The sequence below is a fragment of the Chlamydotis macqueenii genome, chromosome 5, assembly GCF_036417535.1.
Source record: "Chlamydotis macqueenii isolate bChlMac1 chromosome 5, bChlMac1.mat, whole genome shotgun sequence".
NCBI classification, from domain to species: Eukaryota; Metazoa; Chordata; class Aves; order Otidiformes; family Otididae; genus Chlamydotis; species Chlamydotis macqueenii.
The window spans coordinates 3159648-3179548 of NC_141560.1; the positions used below are offsets into that span (position 1 = coordinate 3159648).

The window sequence follows — 19901 nt, forward strand, 5'->3', positions numbered from 1 at the left end:
CCCGTGGGGAGAAATCGGGGTGTGCGGTATCTCCGTTACGTGCACTGAGCGGCGGCCGGCCTTGGCACAAAGGGGTCCAGCTCCCTTTTGATCCAGCTGTCGGGCCGTGAGTGGGCGCTTTGGCAGGGTCTGGCCCTAAAACTGCTCCTGCCTCAGCCTGATCCCTAAGCGTGGGTTTATGTGTCAGCCCCACAGCCGGGGCTGGGGATACTGGGCGGGCTGTGGGGTGAGGGGTGCTTGGTCTCCCCGCTCCAGGGATGTTTTGGGTCCCCACGGGAGACGTTGGAGTCCCCGCTCCGGGAGAAGCTCAGGTCCAGAGCAGGGTTACGTTGCCCACGGGACCCCCGGCACTGGGGTTTGGGGGTGGAGGGGTCGCTGCAGTCCCCCTGTCCCGGGGGCGGGTGGGGGGGCGGTGCCGGTGCCGCTCGGGGCGGTGCGGACCGGGAAGGGGCGGGGGCGGTGCAGGCTGGGCTGGGCTGGGCTGGGCTGAGCTGAGCTGAGCTGAGCTGAGCTGGGCTCCGCTAAGCTCGGCTCGGCTGGGCTCGGCTCGGCTCGGCTCGGCCCGGCTCGGCTCGGCAGCGCGGTCCCCGGAGCCGCAGGTAGGTGCGCTCCCCGGGTGGGGTTTAGTCTGGCCCGGCTCGGCTCGGCCCGGCCCGGCTCGGCTCGGCTCGGCTCGGTTCGGCGGAAACTACCGCAACCCCCGACCCCTACTTCGCCCCCCGGTGTTGTCGCGGGTGGGCCCGGCGTGGGGCCGGCGCGGCTGCTTGTTGCGCGTGGGGGGGCTGAGTCGGTGCCGGAGAAGTGCGAGAGGCTCCGGCTGCAGGAATGCGAGACATTTCCTCCGCCCGCCCACCGGGAGCTGCGGGCGAGCGGGGGCCGGGGCTGCCCCTCCACGGACAGCCCCCCCACCCCCCCACGGCCCTCGTCCGTGGGACCCCCTTGCTAGTGGGTCACACTCTCCCACGGCTCCCCTCGCCCGTGGGACCCCTTGCTAGTGGGTCACACTCTCCCACGGCTCCCCTCGCCCGTGGGACCCCTTGCTAGTGGGTCACACTCTCCCACGGCTCCCCTCGCCCGTGGGACCCCTTGCTAGTGGGTCACACTCTCCCACGGCTCCCCTCGCCCGTGGGACCCCTTGCTAGTGGGTCACACTCTCCCACGGCTCCCCTCGCCCGTGGGACCCCTTGCTCGTGAGTTGCCCGCCCCCACGGGTCCCCTCGCCCGCGGGACCCCTTGCTCGTGGGTCACGCTCGCCCACGGCTCCCCTCGCCCGCGGGACCCCTTGCTCGTGGGTCACGCTTGCCCACGGCTCCCCTCACCCGTGGGACCCCTTGCTCGTGGGTCACGCTCGCCCACGGCTCCCCTCGCCCGTGGGACCCCTTGCTCGTGGGTCACGCTCGCCCATGGCTCCCCTCACCCCTGGGACCCCCTTGCTCGTGGGTTGCCCTCACCCACAGGTCGCCCTCGCCTGTGAGACCCCTCACCCACGGGTCGCCCTCACCCATGGATCCCCTCACCCATGGGACCCTTTGCTCGTGGGTCATGCTCACCCACAAATCCCCTTGTCCCTGGGTCACACAAACCCACAGGTCCCCTCACCCACGGGTCACACTCACCAGTGGGTACCATCACCCACGGGTCCCCCTGCCCCTGGGTCACACTCGCCCTCACAGGACCCCTTGCCTGTGGGTGATACTCACCTTCCGGACCCCTTGCTCGTGGGTCCCCTCACCTGTGGGTTGCCTTGCCCAATGGGTCCCCTCACTCGTGGGACTCCCTTTTTTGTGGGTCACACTCACCCACAGGTCCCCTTACCCCTCGGTCATACTTGTCCATGCGTCCCCTCGCCTGTGGGACCCCTTACTTGTGGGTCACGTTCACCCACGGGTCCCATCACCAGTGAGTCCCTTTGCCCGTGGGCCACACTCACCAGTGGGCCCCCTCACCCGTGGGTCCTCTTATCTGTGAGGCTTCGTTTCCATGGGTTGCGTTCACCCATGGGTCCCCTCACTCATGGGACCCCTCGCCCATGAGCCCTCACGTCCACGGATCCTCCTGTTTCTAGGTCACAGTCACCAGTGGGCCCCGCTCGCCCGTGGGTGCCCCCCGCCCATGGGTCCGCTGCGTGGGTGCCGTGGCTCGAGGTGCAAGCTGGTACCCGGTCGTGCCGCTAACGCTCTTCTCCGTGTTTCCCGCCGGGGATGCGAATCCCCGCCGGGTTCCACGAGCGGCCGGGATAAACCCACACACGGCTTAGGCCAGGCTTTCGCCGACACCATTCCCGGTCGTGAGGACGTTTTTTCCCCAAACTCTGCTTTTCCACAGCCGCTTCGCCACGGAGCTGGGCACGCGGAGTTTTGCTGCCTGATTCCCGAGCTGGTTCGTCTCGGTGTTTTTCCACGGAGCTCGCCCTCTCCGATCCTTGGATCGAGCGGGGATTAATTCCAGCTCTCTTGCCTGAAAGCGACGTTGTTTCGGTTAAAACTCCCAGTCCCGAAGGCGTACAGGGGTTTGGGTTTTGGTACTGGCTTTTTCACTATCGGTTTGTAAAGGGGGTTTCTTTTTTTAAACCGGGTTGATTCAGGCTCTTTAAACCCAGAGTCTGTAAGCAATTATTCCATTACATGAAAGTCAGTACGCTGGAAAAGATTAATTCAGACCAGATGTAAAAATAAATGTGAATTTCAAATTAAGATGATGTCAGCTCCCTCCTGCTAAAAAAAAAAAAAAGGGAAAAAAAAAAAAAAAAAAAGCAGCTTTTGGACTCCAGATGGAGTACACAAATGATGGTGGTGGTTAAAATATCTGCCTGCTTCTTAATTGAGTTTTATGCTTTTTTTTTCCTTGTCTGAAAAGCAGGCTTAGGATATTTTTTGAACAAAAAAAAAAGAAAAAGCTTTTCCCTGTTTTTTTTTCCCCCGTTGCTGCTGGGGCAGGGAAGTTTGTGGAGGCTCTGGCGTGGCCGAGAAGCTCTCCCAGCCGAGGGGGGAAGATGAATCCCCTCTCTGCCTGCTTCAGGATTAAAAAAAAAAAAAAAAAAATTAAAAAAGAAGTAACTTGGTTTGGCTTAATTTTGCCGGATCTGAAGGCGAGGATGCCGCAGAGGGGACTCTGTATGTCCAAGGCACAGATATCTGCGTTTCAGCGTAAAACAGAGCTGGTTTTTGGGCTTTCGGCTGACGGCAAAGCGCGTTGCATCCTTTTTGTTTTTTATTTTTATTTTTATTTTTTTTTCTGCCCTCCCCACATGTGTTTCCCGGAGCAGGGATGGATTTAGGCGCTGATCCCAAGTATGGGAGCGGGGCGCTGGGGATGGGGCTCCCCAAAAGCATTTTCCTCCAGGAAGGAAGGGTTTCCCCAGGGCCGGAGCGTCTCGAGGGAAGGTTTATTAAATAGACACGTCCGTGGTTTGGAAACTTGGATGTGGGGATGTGGGACACTGCCGTAATCCCAAAGGCTTGAGGCAAACTTTTTCCGGAAGGAAATAAAATGGAAGGGGCTGGTTCAACAACAGAAGAGGGAAGAGGAAGAGCAGGCGCCGGCCCTCCCTTGCTGGATCCCATGCCAGCGTAATCCATTTCTGCGCGTGTCCTCGGCGGAGGCTGGGCAGCTCGATATATATATATTTTTTTTTTTTTTTTTTTTGGTGCACCGAAGTAAGGGAATGAAGAGGCCTGGAATGGCTGGTGGGTTGCAGGTGGGTGGAAAAATCAACCCTTTTTGGCCGGATTTGGCTCTGTGCGAGCGGTTTCCCGAGCTGCCGTGGCTCGGCCTGCGTTTCCTCAGGCCCCGATGTGTTTTGCGACACAAATAAGAGGGGACAGAGGGGCCGTTGTCCCGTTTTTGGGGATGAGGCGTTCGGCTTGCCCCTGAGTTTCCAGCATCCAACTGGCTTTTTGTGGCGGATGAAGTAATGTAATATTTATAACCGAGTCCTTTTTCCCAGTGAAGGTCTCTTTCATCTGCCTCTCTTCCTTAGGAGGAAACTGTTGAGTTCATGAAGAATTGGAGACGATTTTAATTACGGGGCAACCGCAGGCAGGAATTAATCTCGCTTTTGGGCTAGTATAGGCTGCGTGAAGCGAAGGCCTGAAAACTTGTAATAACAGCTCGCGCATACCTGCGCCCTGTGATGTGGGGTAAAACCGACTCTAAACCCTTAAAAACAAGAAATTCCTGCCCCGTGAATTCATCTTCCCATCCGGCCCCGCGCTTCGGGCTGCCTCTCGCTGCGGGACGGCCCGACAACGTGCCGTGCCGGATCCCTTCCCTCCTCCCCGCTGTGGTTCGGGAGGGCTGGCCATGGGTTAGGTGGCGGAGAGGGCGGAATTTTTTAAATTCATGGATGTTTTGGGGACCGGGGGTCATGGCTGGGTGGAGCGGTCGGCGCTGCTGTGGTCCGGTGGTGCTCCGGCACCTCCAGCCGAACCGGGCCTGGCCTCCACCTGCCCTCGGCCGCTTTTGCGAGACCCCGTGCTGAATAAATCCCCTCGCTGAGTCAGCAGCGCCGGCCCCAGCTGCTTTTCCAAGTTTTATTGCGCGATGTTTTCTTTACAGCGCAGCTTTGCGACGGCCTTTATCCCGTGGTGTTGGTATGAGGGAGGGAGACGGTATTCCGGCAGCCTGGGCTGGAAAACGCGGCGGATGGAGGGATTTTCTCCACGTAACCCTGGATTTACAAAACGCGCAAGGGGTTTGCGATGCCTTCCTATGGAGTTTTAATGTTATTTTCCCTATAGCGGGGAAAAACGTGGTTGGAAAACCTGGATATCCCGACGCTGCGGAGGCTGGTCTCTGCCTGAGGCCTCATTCCCAGTGGTTTTTTTTTCCAGCTCTCCGGATGGAAAACCCCTTGCAAAATTGCCTGGGGTTGAGACTTCCTCTGGGGTTATGGGGTCACCCCTCTCCGATGCAGCGTTCCGGGGGGGCTCTCCCTTCAATCCAGGCTTTTTCCAGCCCAGAACCAGCCGCATTCTCATCTCGCGTCGACGCTTGCGCCGGAGCAGAAGCGCCTGGGCGAGGGCAGCGACGCCGGGCTCCCGGGGAATCAAAGCTGACATTGTAGAAACGAACAGCAGATGCTCGGAAAGAATTTGCCGGCGTCTGGCCGGGGCCGCTGGAGGCAAATCGCCCTGGAAAAGGGTTTTTTGTGCCCGCTTGCTCCATCGGCGGCGGCTCCGCTTGCCGGGAGCTGGGGGGGTCCCGCAAAGCTGCCAGCCACCCCCATAGCGCCCTGCGATGGGGCCTTATGCTTCAGCAGCAAGAACCGGAGCATTTTCTTCACTAATAGCAAAATATATAGGGTTTTTGGTTTTGTTTTTTTTTTTGGCTCCGTGCACAGTGGCCACGCTCCGCCGGCGCCGGTTCGTGGCTGTCGCTGGGAGCCGGCGCTGGCCCAAGGGGAGCGGAGGTGGGAAGATGCTTTCGGGCACCCGTCGGGGCTGCGGGACGCGGCACCCTCCCTGCCACGGCCCGTGCGAGTCGCTTCACGCCCGGCCCCGCGTCGGTGCACGAGAGCTGCCGGGCGCCCGGCCGGGGCCAGGATGTTCGCCAAATACCTTCAGCTTTGTTTTTATTCGCTGCCATGATTTTTTTACTTTTTTTTTTTTTTTTAAATGGACCTTGAAACCAACCCCGTCCGCCGCGCTGTTTACTCCCGGTTGGGATCAATCGTGTCTGGGCACGGCCGCGATGTGCAGATGCAATGGGTGGCCGCGATGCACGGCCGCAACGCAGAAGTGCAATGCACGGCCATGATGCATGGGTTCAATGCATGGCCACGATGCACAGGTGCAATGCATGCCCACGGTGCACAGCCATGATGCACAAATGCAAAGCACAACTGCAGTGCATGGCCACGGTGCACAAATGCAGTGCACGGGTTCAATGCATGGCCACGATGCACAAATGCAATGCAGGGGTGCAATGCACGGCCACGATGCATGGCCACCGTGCACAAACGCAGTGCACGAGTTCAATTCACGGCCGCGATGCCCCGTCACAACGCGCGGCCGCGACACGGGGATGCGTTGCGCTGCGCGGGGCCGCGGTGCTGCAAACCCTGCGCAGCGTGGCAAGAGAGCATCGCCTCCGGATTTCCCAACTTCTGCAAAACCCCGGTAACTCCCTAACACAAAGTCACCTCAGGGCACTTCTTTTTTTTCCCCTGCTGTACAAATATGCAAGTTAAACTGTTTTGGAAGCCAAAGGCATTTTCGTTTAGACCAAAGCAAATATTTGGTGGAGAGGGAGACGCGATACCGTCCTCGGTGCCCGCATGAATCCATGGGTCAGGAAAAGTGGGACCAGTTTAGAGTTTAAAGATCCCTGCTCGCGGTGGTGCGCGTGCGGTAAAAAGTGCTTACGGAATATTTCCCTTCGACGGATTTAGCCGAACGCCGGGAAGCGGCGAGAGATGCCGATTCCCGCCCGCGAATCGCCCTCGGCGCCGGGCTTGGTTTTATTGAAGCCCCGTGAAGAGCCGGGGCTGGGGGGAACGATGCTGGGAGGGATGCGGGGGTCCCACCCCGGGACCCCGCGCCGGCCCCTCGCCCTCCTGCTCGCAGCAAAACCTCCCCGCGCCGTGGCCCTCCGGCAGAGCCGGCTTTGTTCCCAGCAGATGGACTTTTATTTTATTTTATTTTTTTAAATTATGCCAGGAAAGCCTTGCCTGAGGTTTTTCTGAACCCGAGCCGGGAGAATAAAACTGCAGGGTCAGGATTTTTGGGCTGGGCTGCCATCCTGCGCCACCCTGACCGTGGCGCCGGGATGCGGGCTGGCCGTGGTGGGGTGCGCTTGAGGGTTTTGGGGGTCCCCCCTGTCAGCCCCCCCAAAATTCTGGGGGACGTGGTGGGAAGGATGGATGTGTCGAGGCGGGGGGTGCCACGCGCGGGGCTCAGTCCCCCTCTCGCCCGCAGGGATGGCGCCCGCGGGGACCGAGGCCGCCCCGGCCCGCCGGTGAGGTGCCCGCCGCCCGCCCCGAGCCCCGAGCCCGGACCACGATGAACAAACTGCCCTTCCACAACAACAGAGTCATGCAGGACCGCCGCAGCGTTTGCATCTTCCTCCCCAACGACGACTCCCTCAACATCATCATCAACGTAAGGCGGCGCGGGGGGCCGGGGAACCCCTGCCCAAGCACCGATGTTTTCATCGCATCCGGGGGTTTGCAGCTAGGTGCAAGCTCTGGTTTTCATTTTCAGCCCTCTGGCTCTCACCCTGCCGTTGAAAGGCACACGAGTTCTTCCCCACGAAAGCTGCAAAATTGCTCTGTTTTTTATATTTTTAATTCCCCACCGCCCAATATTCGGTTTTCTGCCCCCAAAGCCATCTCCCCAGCGCCGAGCCGCTTGCAGCGAGGTCTCCGCCGGCGCCGCTGCTCTCCAGCTGCCCCGCGGTCCATCCCATCCCTGGGAGAGCTCTGCTCCTGTGCCCCGGGGTGGGATCTGGTTTTTGGGGACTTCCCTGTTGTCCCCATGGCCCAGCCTGTCACCCTTCGCTCCGCTGGGGGGTTCAGTGCCACCTGCCCGGCTGCGGGGACCACATGTGAGATTTTTGGGGTTTTTTTTTTTTTTTTTTTTTTTGTAGGTGAAGATTTTGTGCCACGAGTTACTGGTGCAGGTGTGTGACCTCCTGAGGCTGAAGGACTGTCACCTCTTCGGGCTCAGCGTCATCCAGAGTAAGTTGGGGGGCTTACGCCGTGGGTCGGGTGGCCGCGGCCGGTCCAGCCCGATGCCATCACGGCTTGGCGCGGGGCGCGCGTTTGCCCAAAGGTGGGCGCGAGTTCACCCAGCCCTTCGGTGGGCTCCCTCATGATGAGGAGCTTACGGACCCCCACCACCCCGTAGCGTCCTACCGATGGGTCAGGGCAGGGTCTGGCGGGATGTATGGGACGCGCGGGGGACACCGATGCCACCCACCTGTGTCCCACCCAGACAATGAGCACGTGTACATGGACCTGGCCCAGAAACTCTACAAGTACTGCCCCAAGGAGTGGAAGAAGGAGGCCAGCAAGGTCAGCGGTGAGGTCTTGCATGGAGAGCTGACGGCAGTAAGGCCACCTCTGTCCCCATCGCAGGTCACTTCCAGGACACGGGACGACGCAGCCGGGGGTCGGAGGGGGGGCGCTTGGCTGTGAGCCGGGGTGGGGGGCGGGCAGGGGTGCGGAACGAAACCCGGATGGTGTTGGATGGCCGTCACCGCGACTGCCACCGCGTGCCCCAGCTGGGACACGTCCTCCACGCTCCCCGCCCTGGAGCTGTGATTTTTTTCCTCTCTCATTTCCTTAATTTTCAGCAGAATTTTAAAATCTTGTTTCTAAAATCAAGCGTTTGGGTTTCCCCCCACCCCTGTTGGTGGGAAGGCTCCTGTGTTGGGACGGGGACTGGTGGGTGACAGGCTGGGGAGGGACAGCAGCGGTGGGGGGCTGCCGACACCTGGGGGGGTCTCAAAGCCAGCCGCCTGCTTTTTTAAATCCAAATCTCATTTGTGTTTCAGCATAGGGGGAGAAAAAAAAGGGTATCAAAGTCTGATTTAAGAAAAAAAAACACGAGTGGCTTTAGGGAGTGGATGGGCAAGGGGGTGGCTGTCACAGACCCGACCCCGGGCGAGCCGAGGGGTCCGAGGTGCCACGCTGGGGTCCCCGCGGGAGCCCTGAACGTCTCCTCCGTTCCAGGGGATCGACCAGTTTGGCCCCCCGATGATCATCCACTTCCGAGTGCAGTACTACGTGGAGAACGGCCGGCTGATCAGGTAAGGGTGCCACCCACCTGTCTCCACCGCGGCGGGCGCCCACCCAGGGGCGAGGGGCTGGCGGGGGAGCGCCCTGGGGTGCCCCCGGCCCCGGCATCACTCGCTGGAGCTGCGCAGGCTCAGGGTGATGCGGGATGCTGTGGGACGATGCAGGATGATGCGTGATGATGCGGGATGCTGCTCACACACCCGAAAGCTCGTCCCTTCTGCTGGGGCTGTTTGTCCCCAGGTGCCAGGGGACACCACTCCTGGCCAGCGATGACAGAGCCTTTTGAGGGGCCGGGGACATCGTCCGGAGGGTTTTGTCACAGCTTAACCCGGCCTGATTTTAATTCACGCCTGTGCCTGTGGCTGGGAGGGAGCATCAGGTCCTTTTTCAGAGGAGAAAAAAAAAATAAATTATTTTCAGGGTCTCGGGCACGTGGGGACACGGTGGCACCTGCAGCCACGTGGGGATGCGTTCGGGGGGATTTATTCTGGCCTGGAAGTTTCAGCACAGCGAAGCGGCCGCGGTTTTCCATCATGGGAGCCCTGGCTTTAATAAACGGGGGGGCAAAATGGGAAAAACAATTCAGCGCCCAGCCCTGCTCCCTCTGGGAGAGCTTCCCACCGGGAGGAAGGCGCCGGGGTTGTCTCCCACTCCCTGGTCTCGGTCATGGGTGGGTGGGTGTCCGGCTGGCTGCCGTCTCCTCCCGTCTCCCCTCTGCTCCCCCGCAGCGACCGGACAGCACGCTACTACTACTACTGGCACCTGCGGAAGCAAGTGCTGCACTCCCAGTGCGTGCTGCGCGAGGAAGCCTATTTCCTCCTCACCGCCTTCGCCCTCCAAGCCGACCTGGGCGATTTCAAGCGCAGCAAGCACTACGGGAAGTACTTCGAGCCCGAAGCCTATTTCCCCGCCTGGGTAAGCGATCTTCCCGCGCCATAAGCTCGGCTGTCGTCGTGGGCACCCCTTTGGGAACCGGTGTTCTCCGTGCTGGCGGGTGTAGGCAGCTCCTGGGACGGTCCTGGAGGGAAACTGAGGCCGGGCACGGGGTGACACCTGGCCCTGGGTCACCGGCAGAGCTGGGGCAATGCCGTCCCTGTGACTTTGCGCGGGAGCGGAGCAGGGAGCGGTCCCGCGTGGCACAGGCAGCTGCGGGCTGGGACCCCCCCGCTTTGGCTGGGACCCCTCTCCCCGCAGCGACAGCCCAGCGCCAGCCCAAAACAAGTCAGTTTATTACCAGAGAGGTAAATCTGAGTCAGAGAGGAGCGGCGAGGGGCTGCACAGCCACGTGTGATGCGCCCTTGGACCCTGAGCAGCTGGATCTCCCCCGTGGTCCCCCACAGCTGGGGCTGCCAGGAAGATTAATAAAAGCTGTAGGCACCATTGCCCGTTTATGTATTTTCTGGGTTTTGCCCCCAGATGTTATTTTTATTTTTTTTTGCGTGTGCCGCTGAGGAGCGATGGCCCTGGGGCCGCGTCGACCCCGTGCATGGCTCTCCCTGGTCACCGGAGCTCCACGGGACGGGAGCATGGAGCAACCGTGTGCTCCCCGCTGGGAAATCCTGCCGGCAACGTGAAGCTGTTGGCTGCTCCGTCTGTTTTCTTTTAGCTCATGGGTCTCCGTAACGGAGCGTATCGCTCCCTTTTCCCTGGAAATCGCCGCTGCCCGGGAGCGCCGGTGCTGGCGGCCAGCCCCGAGCGAGCACGGAGCGGCTCCCTTGATGAGCATCTCTCCTCTCCTCTCCCCACACAGGTGGTTGCGAAGAGGGGCAAGGACTACATCCTGAAGCACGTCCCAAACATGCACAAAGACCAGTTTGCCCTGACAGCCTCCGAAGCCCATCTCAAATACATCAAGGAGGCCGTCCGGCTGGACGACGTGGCCGTGCACTACTACAGGTTGTACAAGGTGAGACCCAGCTGCGAGCCCAGCCAGGGTTTTGCGTTCAATTTTATTTTTTTTCTTGAAAGGACCAAACCGGTGAGCGATTTCTTGAGAGATTTCTGAGATTTTGGGAAGAGCTGCCTTCGCCGTTCTGCCGTGTTCTACAAGTTACGGCGAGGCGAGAGGTTCGCCACTGTGTGAAGAGGCAGCCGGGAGATTTCTGGGCTCTTATTTTTTGATATCCTCTCCCTCAGAAATACATGCTGGGTTTTTTTTTTCTCCTGGGAACAAAGCAATTTGTTTGCTGGGAGCTGGCGCTTCGCAACCCATCTTCAAGTTAAAGAGAAGTTTGCCTTCAGGAGAGCGCAGGGAATGGCAAGTACGGAGAGCACCCGAGCATGGCCAGGGGGTACATTGTGAGGAAGGGCTGTAAAAAAAAAAAAAAAACCAAAACCAAAAAAAACCCCAAATAAAACCTTGTTTCCAGCCCCCAGGGAGATGTGCATAGGGGACAGTGGCTGTGTGCGTGGCCCGTGCCACCCATGCTGCTGTGGGCAGGGTTGGGCTGAAGCGTAGAAGTGCCCCGGCTCTGTTTCTGAAGGTCCTCCCAAGTTTTCAGAGGTTTTCTGAGGCCCGCTTTAGGCACTGGGAGGCCGCTCTCAGGTCTCCCCGGAGCCTCCTCTTCTCCAGGCTGAACAGCCCCAGCTCTCTCAGCCTGGCCTCACAGCAGAGCTGCTCCAGCCCTCTCAGCATCTGCGTGGCCTCCTCTGGACCCTCTCCAGCAGGTCCACGTCCTTCTGCTGTTGGGGGCTCCAGAGCTGGACACAGCGCTGCAGGGGGGTCTCACCAGAGCGGAGCAGAGGGGCAGAATCCCCTCCCCTGATCTCATGTTGAGCTTCCCAGCCACCATCACCCCCAAGTCCTTCTCCTCAGGGCTGCTCTCCATCCGTTCTCCCCCAGCCTGGATTTGTGCCTGGGATTGCCGTGACCCAGGTGCAGGACCTTGCCCTTGGCCTGGTTGGACTCCATGAGGTTGGCACGGGCCCACCTCTCCAGCCTGTCCAGGTCCCTCTGGATGGCATCATTAATTAAACAGTTGGACTCGATGATCCTACGGGCCTTCTCCAACCTAAATGATTCTCTGATTAACGTGGCCTCTACCGCACGCGGGTGCTGCTGCTGTGCGGGCGATGGGGTGACTACAGGAGGACACCTGGCCCAAGGGGAGCAGGTTTATCCACTTCATGCTGCAACCTGTGCATTTAAAATATTTAAAGCCATCTAATTTTGTCCCCCTTAGGACAAAAGGGAGGTGGAGGCCTCCCTGACGCTGGGGCTGACGACGCGAGGCATCCAGATCTTCCAGGTAGGCTGGAGCGAGGGCGACGGCTCCGCTCTCCGCCCGCTGCCAGCGTCCTCAGCTGGGCCCGTCCCTTCTCTTTTCACAGAATTCAGAGGAGGAAAAGCAGCTGCTCTACGACTTCCCCTGGACAAACGTGGGGAAACTGGTGTTCGTGGTGAGTGGCGCCGTCCCCGGGGCTCTGCCAACATCGCTCCTGGGCTCCCATTTGGGCTGGGGGATGACGAGGTGGGCTGTGGTGGGACTGGGTGAAAATTAAGAGTGTTTTTCTCTCCCACATAGGGGAAGAAGTTTGAGATCCTGCCGGACGGGCTGCCCTCGGCCAGGAAGCTCATTTACTACACGGGCTGCCCGCTGCGCTCCCGCCACCTCCTGCAGCTGCTGAGCAGCAGCCACCGCCTCTACATGAACCTGCAGCCCGTCCTGCGCCAGGTCCGCAAGCTGGAGGAGAACGAGGGTAGGTGTTCCCCTCCCAAAACCCTGGGGCGCAAATCCCACCCGTGACGGGCTCCCGCTCGGCTCTTCCGCCTGGTCCTGTGCGGTTGGGAGCGTGTCGGGGGTGGCCGTCCCCGCGTCCCCCTCGGCTGCGCGTGAGGGCACCCTGGTCCTGCCCGACGGGCAAACCCTCTCTGGGCGGGGCTGGGTGCCCACAGACCCCCCACCCTGGCTGTTTAGGGAGGGGTACAAGCCCCACTGGGGTCCCTGATGGTCCAGTTCCTCCCAGTGCCTCAGTGCAAGGCTTCCCAGAGCCCCACATCCCATCTCCAAGCTCAGAAAGCCCTTGTGCAAACGTAAGACCTTCCTCATCTTCCTTCTCCTCATCTTCCTTCTCCTCTTCCTCCTCCTCCTCCTCTTCCTCCTCCTCCTCCTCTTCCTCCTCCTCCTCCTCTTCCTCCTCCTCCTCCTCCTCCTCCTCTTCCTCCTCCTCCTCCTCCTCTTCCTCTTCCTCCTCCTCCTCTTCCTCCTCCTCCTCTTCTTCCTCCTCCTCTTCTTCCTCCTCCTCCTCCTATTCTTCCTCTTCTTCCTCCTCCTTGTCCTCCTCTTCTTCCTCTTCATCTCCTCCCCTTCTTCTTCCTCCTCCCCTTCCTCCTCATCTCCTCCCCTTCTTTCTCCCCTTCCTCTTCTTCTTCTTCCTCCTCTTCTTCTTCTTCCTCTTCTTCTTCTTCCTCCTCCTCCTACTCCTCATCCTCCTTTGGAGGGGTGGCACAGCACACAGCACAGCAAGTTTGCAGGTCCCCACCCCACTTCACCACCCCCAAAGACTACGGGGTCAGGGCTGGCTCCTGCTGTGCCACCCCGCTGGGCCTGGGTGACGGTGGCCCTGGGTGCTGGGTGGCGAGGAGGTCTCTGCGTGCTGACGGCGTGCCGCTGGCCTCGCAGAGAAGAAGCAGTACCGCGAGTCCTACATCAGTGACACCCTGGACCTGGACATGGAGCAGCTGGAGAAGCGCTCGCGGGCCAGCGGCAGCAGCGCCGGCAGCATCCGGCACAAGCGCCTCTCCCGCCACTCCACCGCCAGCCACAGCAGCTCCCACACCTCGGGCATCGAGGCCGACCCCAAACCCAGGGAGATGGGGCCTGAGGACGGCTTCTCGGGCGCCGGTGCCCACCGCAAGCTGAAGACCTGCAGCTCCATGACCAGCCACGGCAGCTCCCACACCTCCGGGGTGGAGAGCGGTGGGAAGGACCGGCTGGAGGAGGACTCCCAGGATGATGGTGAGACACCAGCTGAGCGTGTGCTCTCTGGCTTGGGCCTCCTCCACGTATTTGGGGTTGGGGGGTGCTCTGGAGAGGCACGTCAACGACTTGTCCCACCTGCTTCCTGCTGCAGAAATCGAGATGCTGGTGGATGACCCCCGGGAGCTGGAGCAGGCCGGCGAGATGGAGGTGAGCCCCGACATGTGTGTCTACATCACGGAGGACATGCTGCTGTCGCGCAAGTTCAACGGGCACTCGGGTAAGGCGGCCGCCGCTTTGATTTCCGCTTCCTCAATGCCGGTCACACCTTCGGTGGTCGGCAGAGCAAAATTATTCGGGGTGTCCACTTGGAGAAGCCATTTGCCCAGAGGGTCGAAGGAGAGATGGGGGGAATTTGGTGAAACTATAAAAAGAAGGGGTTGCCTGGGAAAGGTGCAGGTTTGACTCAGAGGAGGATTGATGCTCGGCACAGCCGCCCCGTGTGACATGGGTCTGTGTCCAGGCACACTGGGTTATTTGGAGATACCAGGGGACGATAGCAGGAGCTGCCCGTGGGCAACGGGCGTAATTTCGACGATGTTCTCCATTGCTGGCCCCCAGTCTCGATTTCATGACAACCTCTCCATGAGCACGGGTGCTGTTATCACACATGTGAGCCTGACTTCTCCGGAGCTGTGCCTGTTCTCAGAGAGTCACCTGCACTTCCAGCTCCCTGCTGGGAGCTACTGGGAAGTCTTTGGGATGCCAGACTCCCTGGGGATGGCTTTAGATGCCATTTTGGTGCAAATTCGGGCTGCTTTGTAGGTAAAGTGGTGGAGTCATCATCCCTGGAGATGTTCAAAAAACGTGTAGGCGTGGCACTTCAGGACATGGTTTAGTAGGCACGGTGGGTTGGGTTGGTGATTGGACTTGATGATCCTGGAGGTCTCTTCCAACCTTAAGATTCTATGATTCTGTGATTTAAAGCTGGTTGCAAGCAGAGCCATTAAGGCTCACCCCATCGAGCTGAGTGTGCCTTCACCCTAAAGCAAGGGCAAGCCTCCAAGCGCAGTGGGCACGGGTCCCAGGAGAGCCGAGAAGCCTTGAAATAACCTTCACGCGCTCCTCTTCCCCTCTCCTCCACGCAGGGCTTATCGTGAAAGAGATCAGCTCCTCCACCTCCAGCTCCTCGGAGACGGTGGTGAAGCTGCGGGGGCAGAGCACCGACTCCTTACCCCAGGTACGTGGTGCTTGGTGGAGCTTTGGGGTTCTGGCACTGGGATTTTGGGTTTCCCTGACCCCCTTGGCTGCCCAGCGGGTCCTGAGCCTCCTCTCTGCTTTACCCAGACGACGTGCAGGAAACCGAAGACGTCAACGGACCGGCACAGCCTGAGCCTGGATGACATCCGGCTCTACCAGAAGGACTTCTTGCAGTTGGCCAACCTCTGCCAAGACACGGCCCAGAGCTACACCTTCGGCTGCGCCCACGGGTTGGAGGAGGAAGGGCTCTACTGCAACGGCTGCTTGGCCCAGCAGTGCATCAACATCCAGGAGACCTTCCCCGTCAAAAGAACCAGCAAGTACTTCTCGTTGGATCTCACCCACGACGAAGTCCCCGAGTTCGTTGTCTGAGCGTCGCGGGGAGCAGGACTGGCTGGAGCTGGAGCTCCCTGCCCTGCCTCGGGGGACGTTCAACGCCGCCTCGCCCCGCGCCGCTCCCACACAAACCGAGGCCGTAGAAACCATCATGCTCGGAGGATCGCCCCAACGGCGGGCGGGATGGAGACCCCCGGACGTGGCCGAGTCCCGCCGGTGGTCTCCCAGCATCCTTTCTCCTCCGGATGAGTTTGCGCCAAACACAAGTTGTCTTATTTTGACTGGGAGAAGCGCAACTTGTTGGGGCTAGAAGAAGCCAAGCTGGGTTTTCTCGTTGCCTTGTGGCGAGGTGGCCTCTTCTCCTCCTTGCCCCCATCCTCAGCGCTGCCGGTGGCTCCGGCGGTGGCTTGGCAGCAACCGACGCCGGAGAGAAAGCGCCAGACTGTTGTGTTCGAGTCAAGCCAAAGAAATGTAAATACCCTAAAGGCCAGTATGGGGAGGGAGAATCAAGCAATAACCGGTCGAGGATCTCCGGGCGCAGGTGTTGTACCGCGGAGGACGGCACAGCCAGCGGCTGCTGGGGCAGAGCATCAACCCAGTTCTTCCAAAAAACCACGTGCTGGAGGCCAGGCAGGAGCGGTTCCAGCGAAGCGGATGGCGGCTGGGAGCTCTCGGAGCTGTTTGCAGCTTGGTTTTTTTTCTTCCTTTCTTGATTTTTTTTTTTTTTTTGAGAGAAAAACCCCAAAACTAAAAAAAAAATCCCACCCAGGAAAACCCAAAGCAAAGGAGAATGGAAAAGCTGAGGTCACCTGTAAGGATATTGCAATAACGCGTCCCAAGCTTTGAATATATAGAGGTTACATATATAAATATATCGAGGTATGTATGTTTATATATGTCTGGATCTTACAGACCCATTTGCATTTTACTTCTGCTCTGAAATCCCTTTTATAGAAAGGATCTGCCTCTCTTCTTTCATGAACCCTATAAACAATCGCATTTTTTTTTCCTAAGCACTAAGGTGAGAAAAACAGACTTTCCTCTTGAGAAGAACGCGTACGCGGCCGCGTTGTACGCGTGGCTCTTCCCGCTGCAGCCTCCGTCGTGCTGTTCACGCGTCTTTCAGTCTCTTGCAGTTGGAATAATTCTGCTAAAGGATGATGGCCACGCGCTGGAAAAACCCAAGGGCGGCTTCCTCGCCTGCCCCGGTGTTGTATTCGCCGTCGGTAAAGCGTTACGGCGGCCGATATTCCCGGCGCGACGCCTTTTGAGTCGATATTTTTAATCAGCGTTTAGCGATCGACAGCCAAAGTTTTGCCATGTTTTGATACGCCACCTATTTTTAACTGGAAACTTTTCTTAAAAAAAAAAAAATATTGTTTTATAAATAAGCACAATCTTATTTTTATAAGAAATGTTGGGGGTGGGAGAGGAGAAGGGGGAACTGGTACCAAAAGAAAAGGTGCGTAGCTAGCGGCACGGTGCGAAAAAATGGGTGTTCTTGAGGAAGGGGAGCGGGTAGGGGAGAGCGCCGGGCGTGGGGGGAGCCCAGCAAGCACCCCAAAATCCACTCCTTGTGGACACCACATCCCCACTCCAGACCCCCACCCACGGCCGGCTTCGCGACGTGCCGGGGGATCGGCGTGTGGGTCTGCCGCGCTGGAACCGCACGGGCTGGTACGGGCTGGAAAATCCCCTAAATTCATCCCCAGCCTCTTTTTTTTTTTTTTTTAATTTTTTTTCTCACGTGCCAGCTCCTGCGAGGTAGCGGGGCCGCAGCACCCAGCTGGGGGGGTCCTGCCGGCACCCACTCCGCCGGCGAGCCCCGGGTGCCGTCCGCAGAAAGACGTAGCCGGCCGGAGCGAAAGGCTCGGTCGCGTGAAGAAACACTCGACGCTCTTCGGAAAACGCGGGGAGCGGGGGCAGCCGGACCAGGGCCTCCCCATTTCTTACCCCCCGTTACCCCGTCCGAACCCGAAACGCAGCGTCCCAGGTGGGGAGGCGATGGTGGAGCGGAGGCGGACGAGCCGGCGATGACGGAGCGGGGCAGGGGGGACACAGAGGTGGCATTTATTCCGCGAGGGGGACGGGGTGGTGGCCGTGCCCGCCCCCGCTTCGCGCCGCTCGCCGCTGCGATAATGAAATAATGAGCGCTCTGTCTGCACGAACGCACTCGTCCTTTCTGTGAAAGGATCTTCCCGTCGGGGCGATGGGGGAGCCAGTGACTGTGTTGCGGAAAAAAAAAAAAAAATTTAAAAAAAAAAAATTAAAAAAAAAAACCCCCGCAGAAGGGAAACGATACAAAAACCCCGCAGCGAAATTCTTTTGTACCGATGAAGTTTGTCGTGTGCCTTTTGCGGTACGGCTGGAAATGACAATAAAGCGACAGTTGTTTGCGTTGTTTGGATTTTTTGGCGATATAAAACTCTCCCGGACGTAAAGGAGTGATGGAGCACGTATGGATTTAACAGATTCCTTACGTTTCTGCTGCTCTCCGCTCCGGCGTCACCTGGGTCAGGACAGGGTGAGGCAATTTCTGCCGTAGGGCGGGAGGATGGATGGGGTGATCCTCTCAATCCTGATTTTCGGTGATTTCTATAAAAGCGGCGCCCAGTTCCGGCGCTCCCGCGTCGGGATGAGGCACTGGGAATGGAGGGACCTGCAGGAGCTCCTGAAATAAGTGGGGACACGGCGGGAAAGGGTTGCAGACGGGAGTGCCCGCTCTCACCCCGCGCGCCCCGGTGAGCCCCGTGCGGGATGCTCGGGGTGGGGGGGGGATGTGGTGGGCTCTGCCTCGTGGAGCTGGGTGGGCCCAGCAATCCCAGTGGGAAGAGTGAGGGGGCTCAGGTCCCTGCCTGGGGCAGCAGGAGAGGCAGCAGTCACCAGTGTGATGAGCTGGCCGTCCTCTGCTTGCTGCGCTCCGCTCCTTTCAGCCCCGTTTCTCCTTCCTCCTCTGCTTGGAGAGGGTGGGATGGGGATCTGGGAGAAGCTCCGTGGTGTTCGTTAAAGACGTGACCCCCAGCAGGATCCTGCCCAACAGCCCGGGGCAGGGGAGACTTAATTTTTCTCTTTCCCGAGTTGATGGTTTTGAGTGAAACGTGTGGATTCTCCAGTGTCTGATAGAGGGCTTGTGCTGCAGCCACCCTCCCATCTCCCATGCCACTCGCGCTAATTAAACTCCTCAGAACATAATTAGCCAGCTCTTTTCATCTTGATTTTGCCAACCCTGGCACCTCCTTCCCCTGGGTAAGGTACTGGTAACCACAGCCTCTCTGCCACCCCTTCCCAGTTACCTCAGCGTCTCCTGACCCTCGGCGCGTCGATCCTCTCGCACCCGACCCCGCTCCTCATCGCTGAGCCGCAGGCGCCGGAGAAGGACTGAAGGTGCCCGATGTGACGAGTTTTCCGTTACCAGCAGCAAAATCCCAATTTCCTGCGGAAGATGAGATAGAAAGGTGACGAAAAGCCCGTTCTCCCGTGGGGGAGCAGCACCAGTAAAGCTCCCAGGTTCCTCCCAGCATGTGCCACCATCCCATGAGCCTGGACACGACGGGACCACTGGGACCACCCATCCCTCCTCCAAACGCCCCGGGAGAGGGACGGGGACGGAGACGTGGGGCTGACCGGGGGTGTCACCCTCGGCGGAGCGGTGCCAGGGTCTCGGTGCCTGATTGCTGCTGAGACCGGACATTTTCGGGGCACCTAATTGCCTCACACAGGAGGGAGGAGCGGGAGGGAGCTTCTGGGAGGGGGGCTGCTGCTCGGTACAGCCTCCAGCTTTCATCCTTGGCCTATAAAAGAAAAAAAATAATTTCTTTTTCTAAAACCAGATGTTAAATTACTATTATTTTTTTTTCATGAACCCGCAGAGGACGCCAGCCCTGGTGCCCAGGAAGGGCGGGGGGGGGGGTGTCTCCCTTCCCCGTAAGCTGCGTTTGGCAAAGTTTGGTACCCCCAGCTGCGCTTTTAAATCCACCCCCCCTTCCGTTCGAAGGCTTTTGATGGTTTGGCCTCCACTGCTCTTTCACCTCACGTGGGAGAAGTCCCCGGGGGATAAAAGGTCCCTTGGTTCCCAGCCGCTGCACCAACGTGCGCTTTCACAAGGAAAACCGTTGCGTTTGGGCCATTTCGCCTCCGGTCGCCCCGCTTCCAGTTTTCACCTCCCTGCCATTGATTCACGGCAGCCCGGGAGGCCGAAGACTTGGGAGGGAAAAGGCAATTTGTAGAATCACAGGATGGTTTGGCTGGGAAGGGACCTTCAAAGCCCACCCAGCCCAACCCCCCAGCCAGGAGCAGGGACATCTCCAACCAGATCAGGTTGCTCAGAGCCCCGGCCAACCTGGCCTGGAATGTTTCCAGGGATGGGGCATCCACCGCCTCTCTGGGCAACCTGGGACAGTGTCCCACCACCCTCAGTGTAAAAAATTCCTTCCTTCTGTCCAGTCTGAATCTACCCCCTATTCTGAAACCATCACCCCTCATCCTGTCACACCAGGCCCTGCTGAAGAGTCTCTCCCCACCTTTCCTGCAGCCCCCTTTGGGCACTGGGAGCCGCTCTCAGCTCTCCCCGGAGCCTCCTCTTCTCCAGGCTGAACAGCCCCAGCTCTCTCAGCCTGGCCTCACAGCAGAGCTGCTCCAGCCCTCTC

The 19901-nt window shown here is 59.3% G+C and overlaps 1 protein-coding gene across 2 annotated transcripts; it reads left to right on the forward strand.

The window, feature by feature from the left end:
* Positions 1 to 464: 464 nt before the first annotated feature.
* On the forward strand, positions 465 to 17662 carry FRMD6 (FERM domain containing 6). 2 transcript variants are annotated; one of them, XM_086749528.1, is made up of 14 exons: positions 465 to 599; positions 6918 to 7100; positions 7588 to 7678; positions 7935 to 8077; positions 8675 to 8751; positions 9469 to 9655; positions 10491 to 10646; positions 11923 to 11988; positions 12071 to 12139; positions 12265 to 12439; positions 13363 to 13698; positions 13814 to 13939; positions 14808 to 14899; positions 15007 to 17662. In XM_086749528.1, exons 2-14 carry the CDS (start codon positions 7002 to 7004, stop codon positions 15289 to 15291), a joined length of 1902 nt encoding a protein of 633 aa, XP_086605654.1. In that variant the 5' UTR covers positions 465 to 599; positions 6918 to 7001; the 3' UTR covers positions 15292 to 17662. The 2 variants fall into 2 exon arrangements, with proteins under 2 accessions (XP_086605654.1, XP_086605655.1); XM_086749529.1 differs by having other exon boundaries at positions 7935 to 8014.
* Positions 17663 to 19901: the final 2239 nt, after the last annotated feature.

What these genes read in the sequence shown, in the direction of transcription:
- FRMD6 (XM_086749528.1), top strand. Translation starts at nt 7,002, where the DNA reads ATGAACAAACTGCCCTTCCACAACAACAGAGTCATGCAGGACCGCCGC. An exon ending in CAAGCTGGAGGAGAACGAGG is followed by an intron (nt 12,440 to 13,362) that starts GTAGGTGTTCCC and finishes CTGGCCTCGCAG; the next exon opens with AGAAGAAGCAGTACCGCGAG. An exon ending in CAAGTTCAACGGGCACTCGG is followed by an intron (nt 13,940 to 14,807) that starts GTAAGGCGGCCG and finishes TCCTCCACGCAG; the next exon opens with GGCTTATCGTGAAAGAGATC.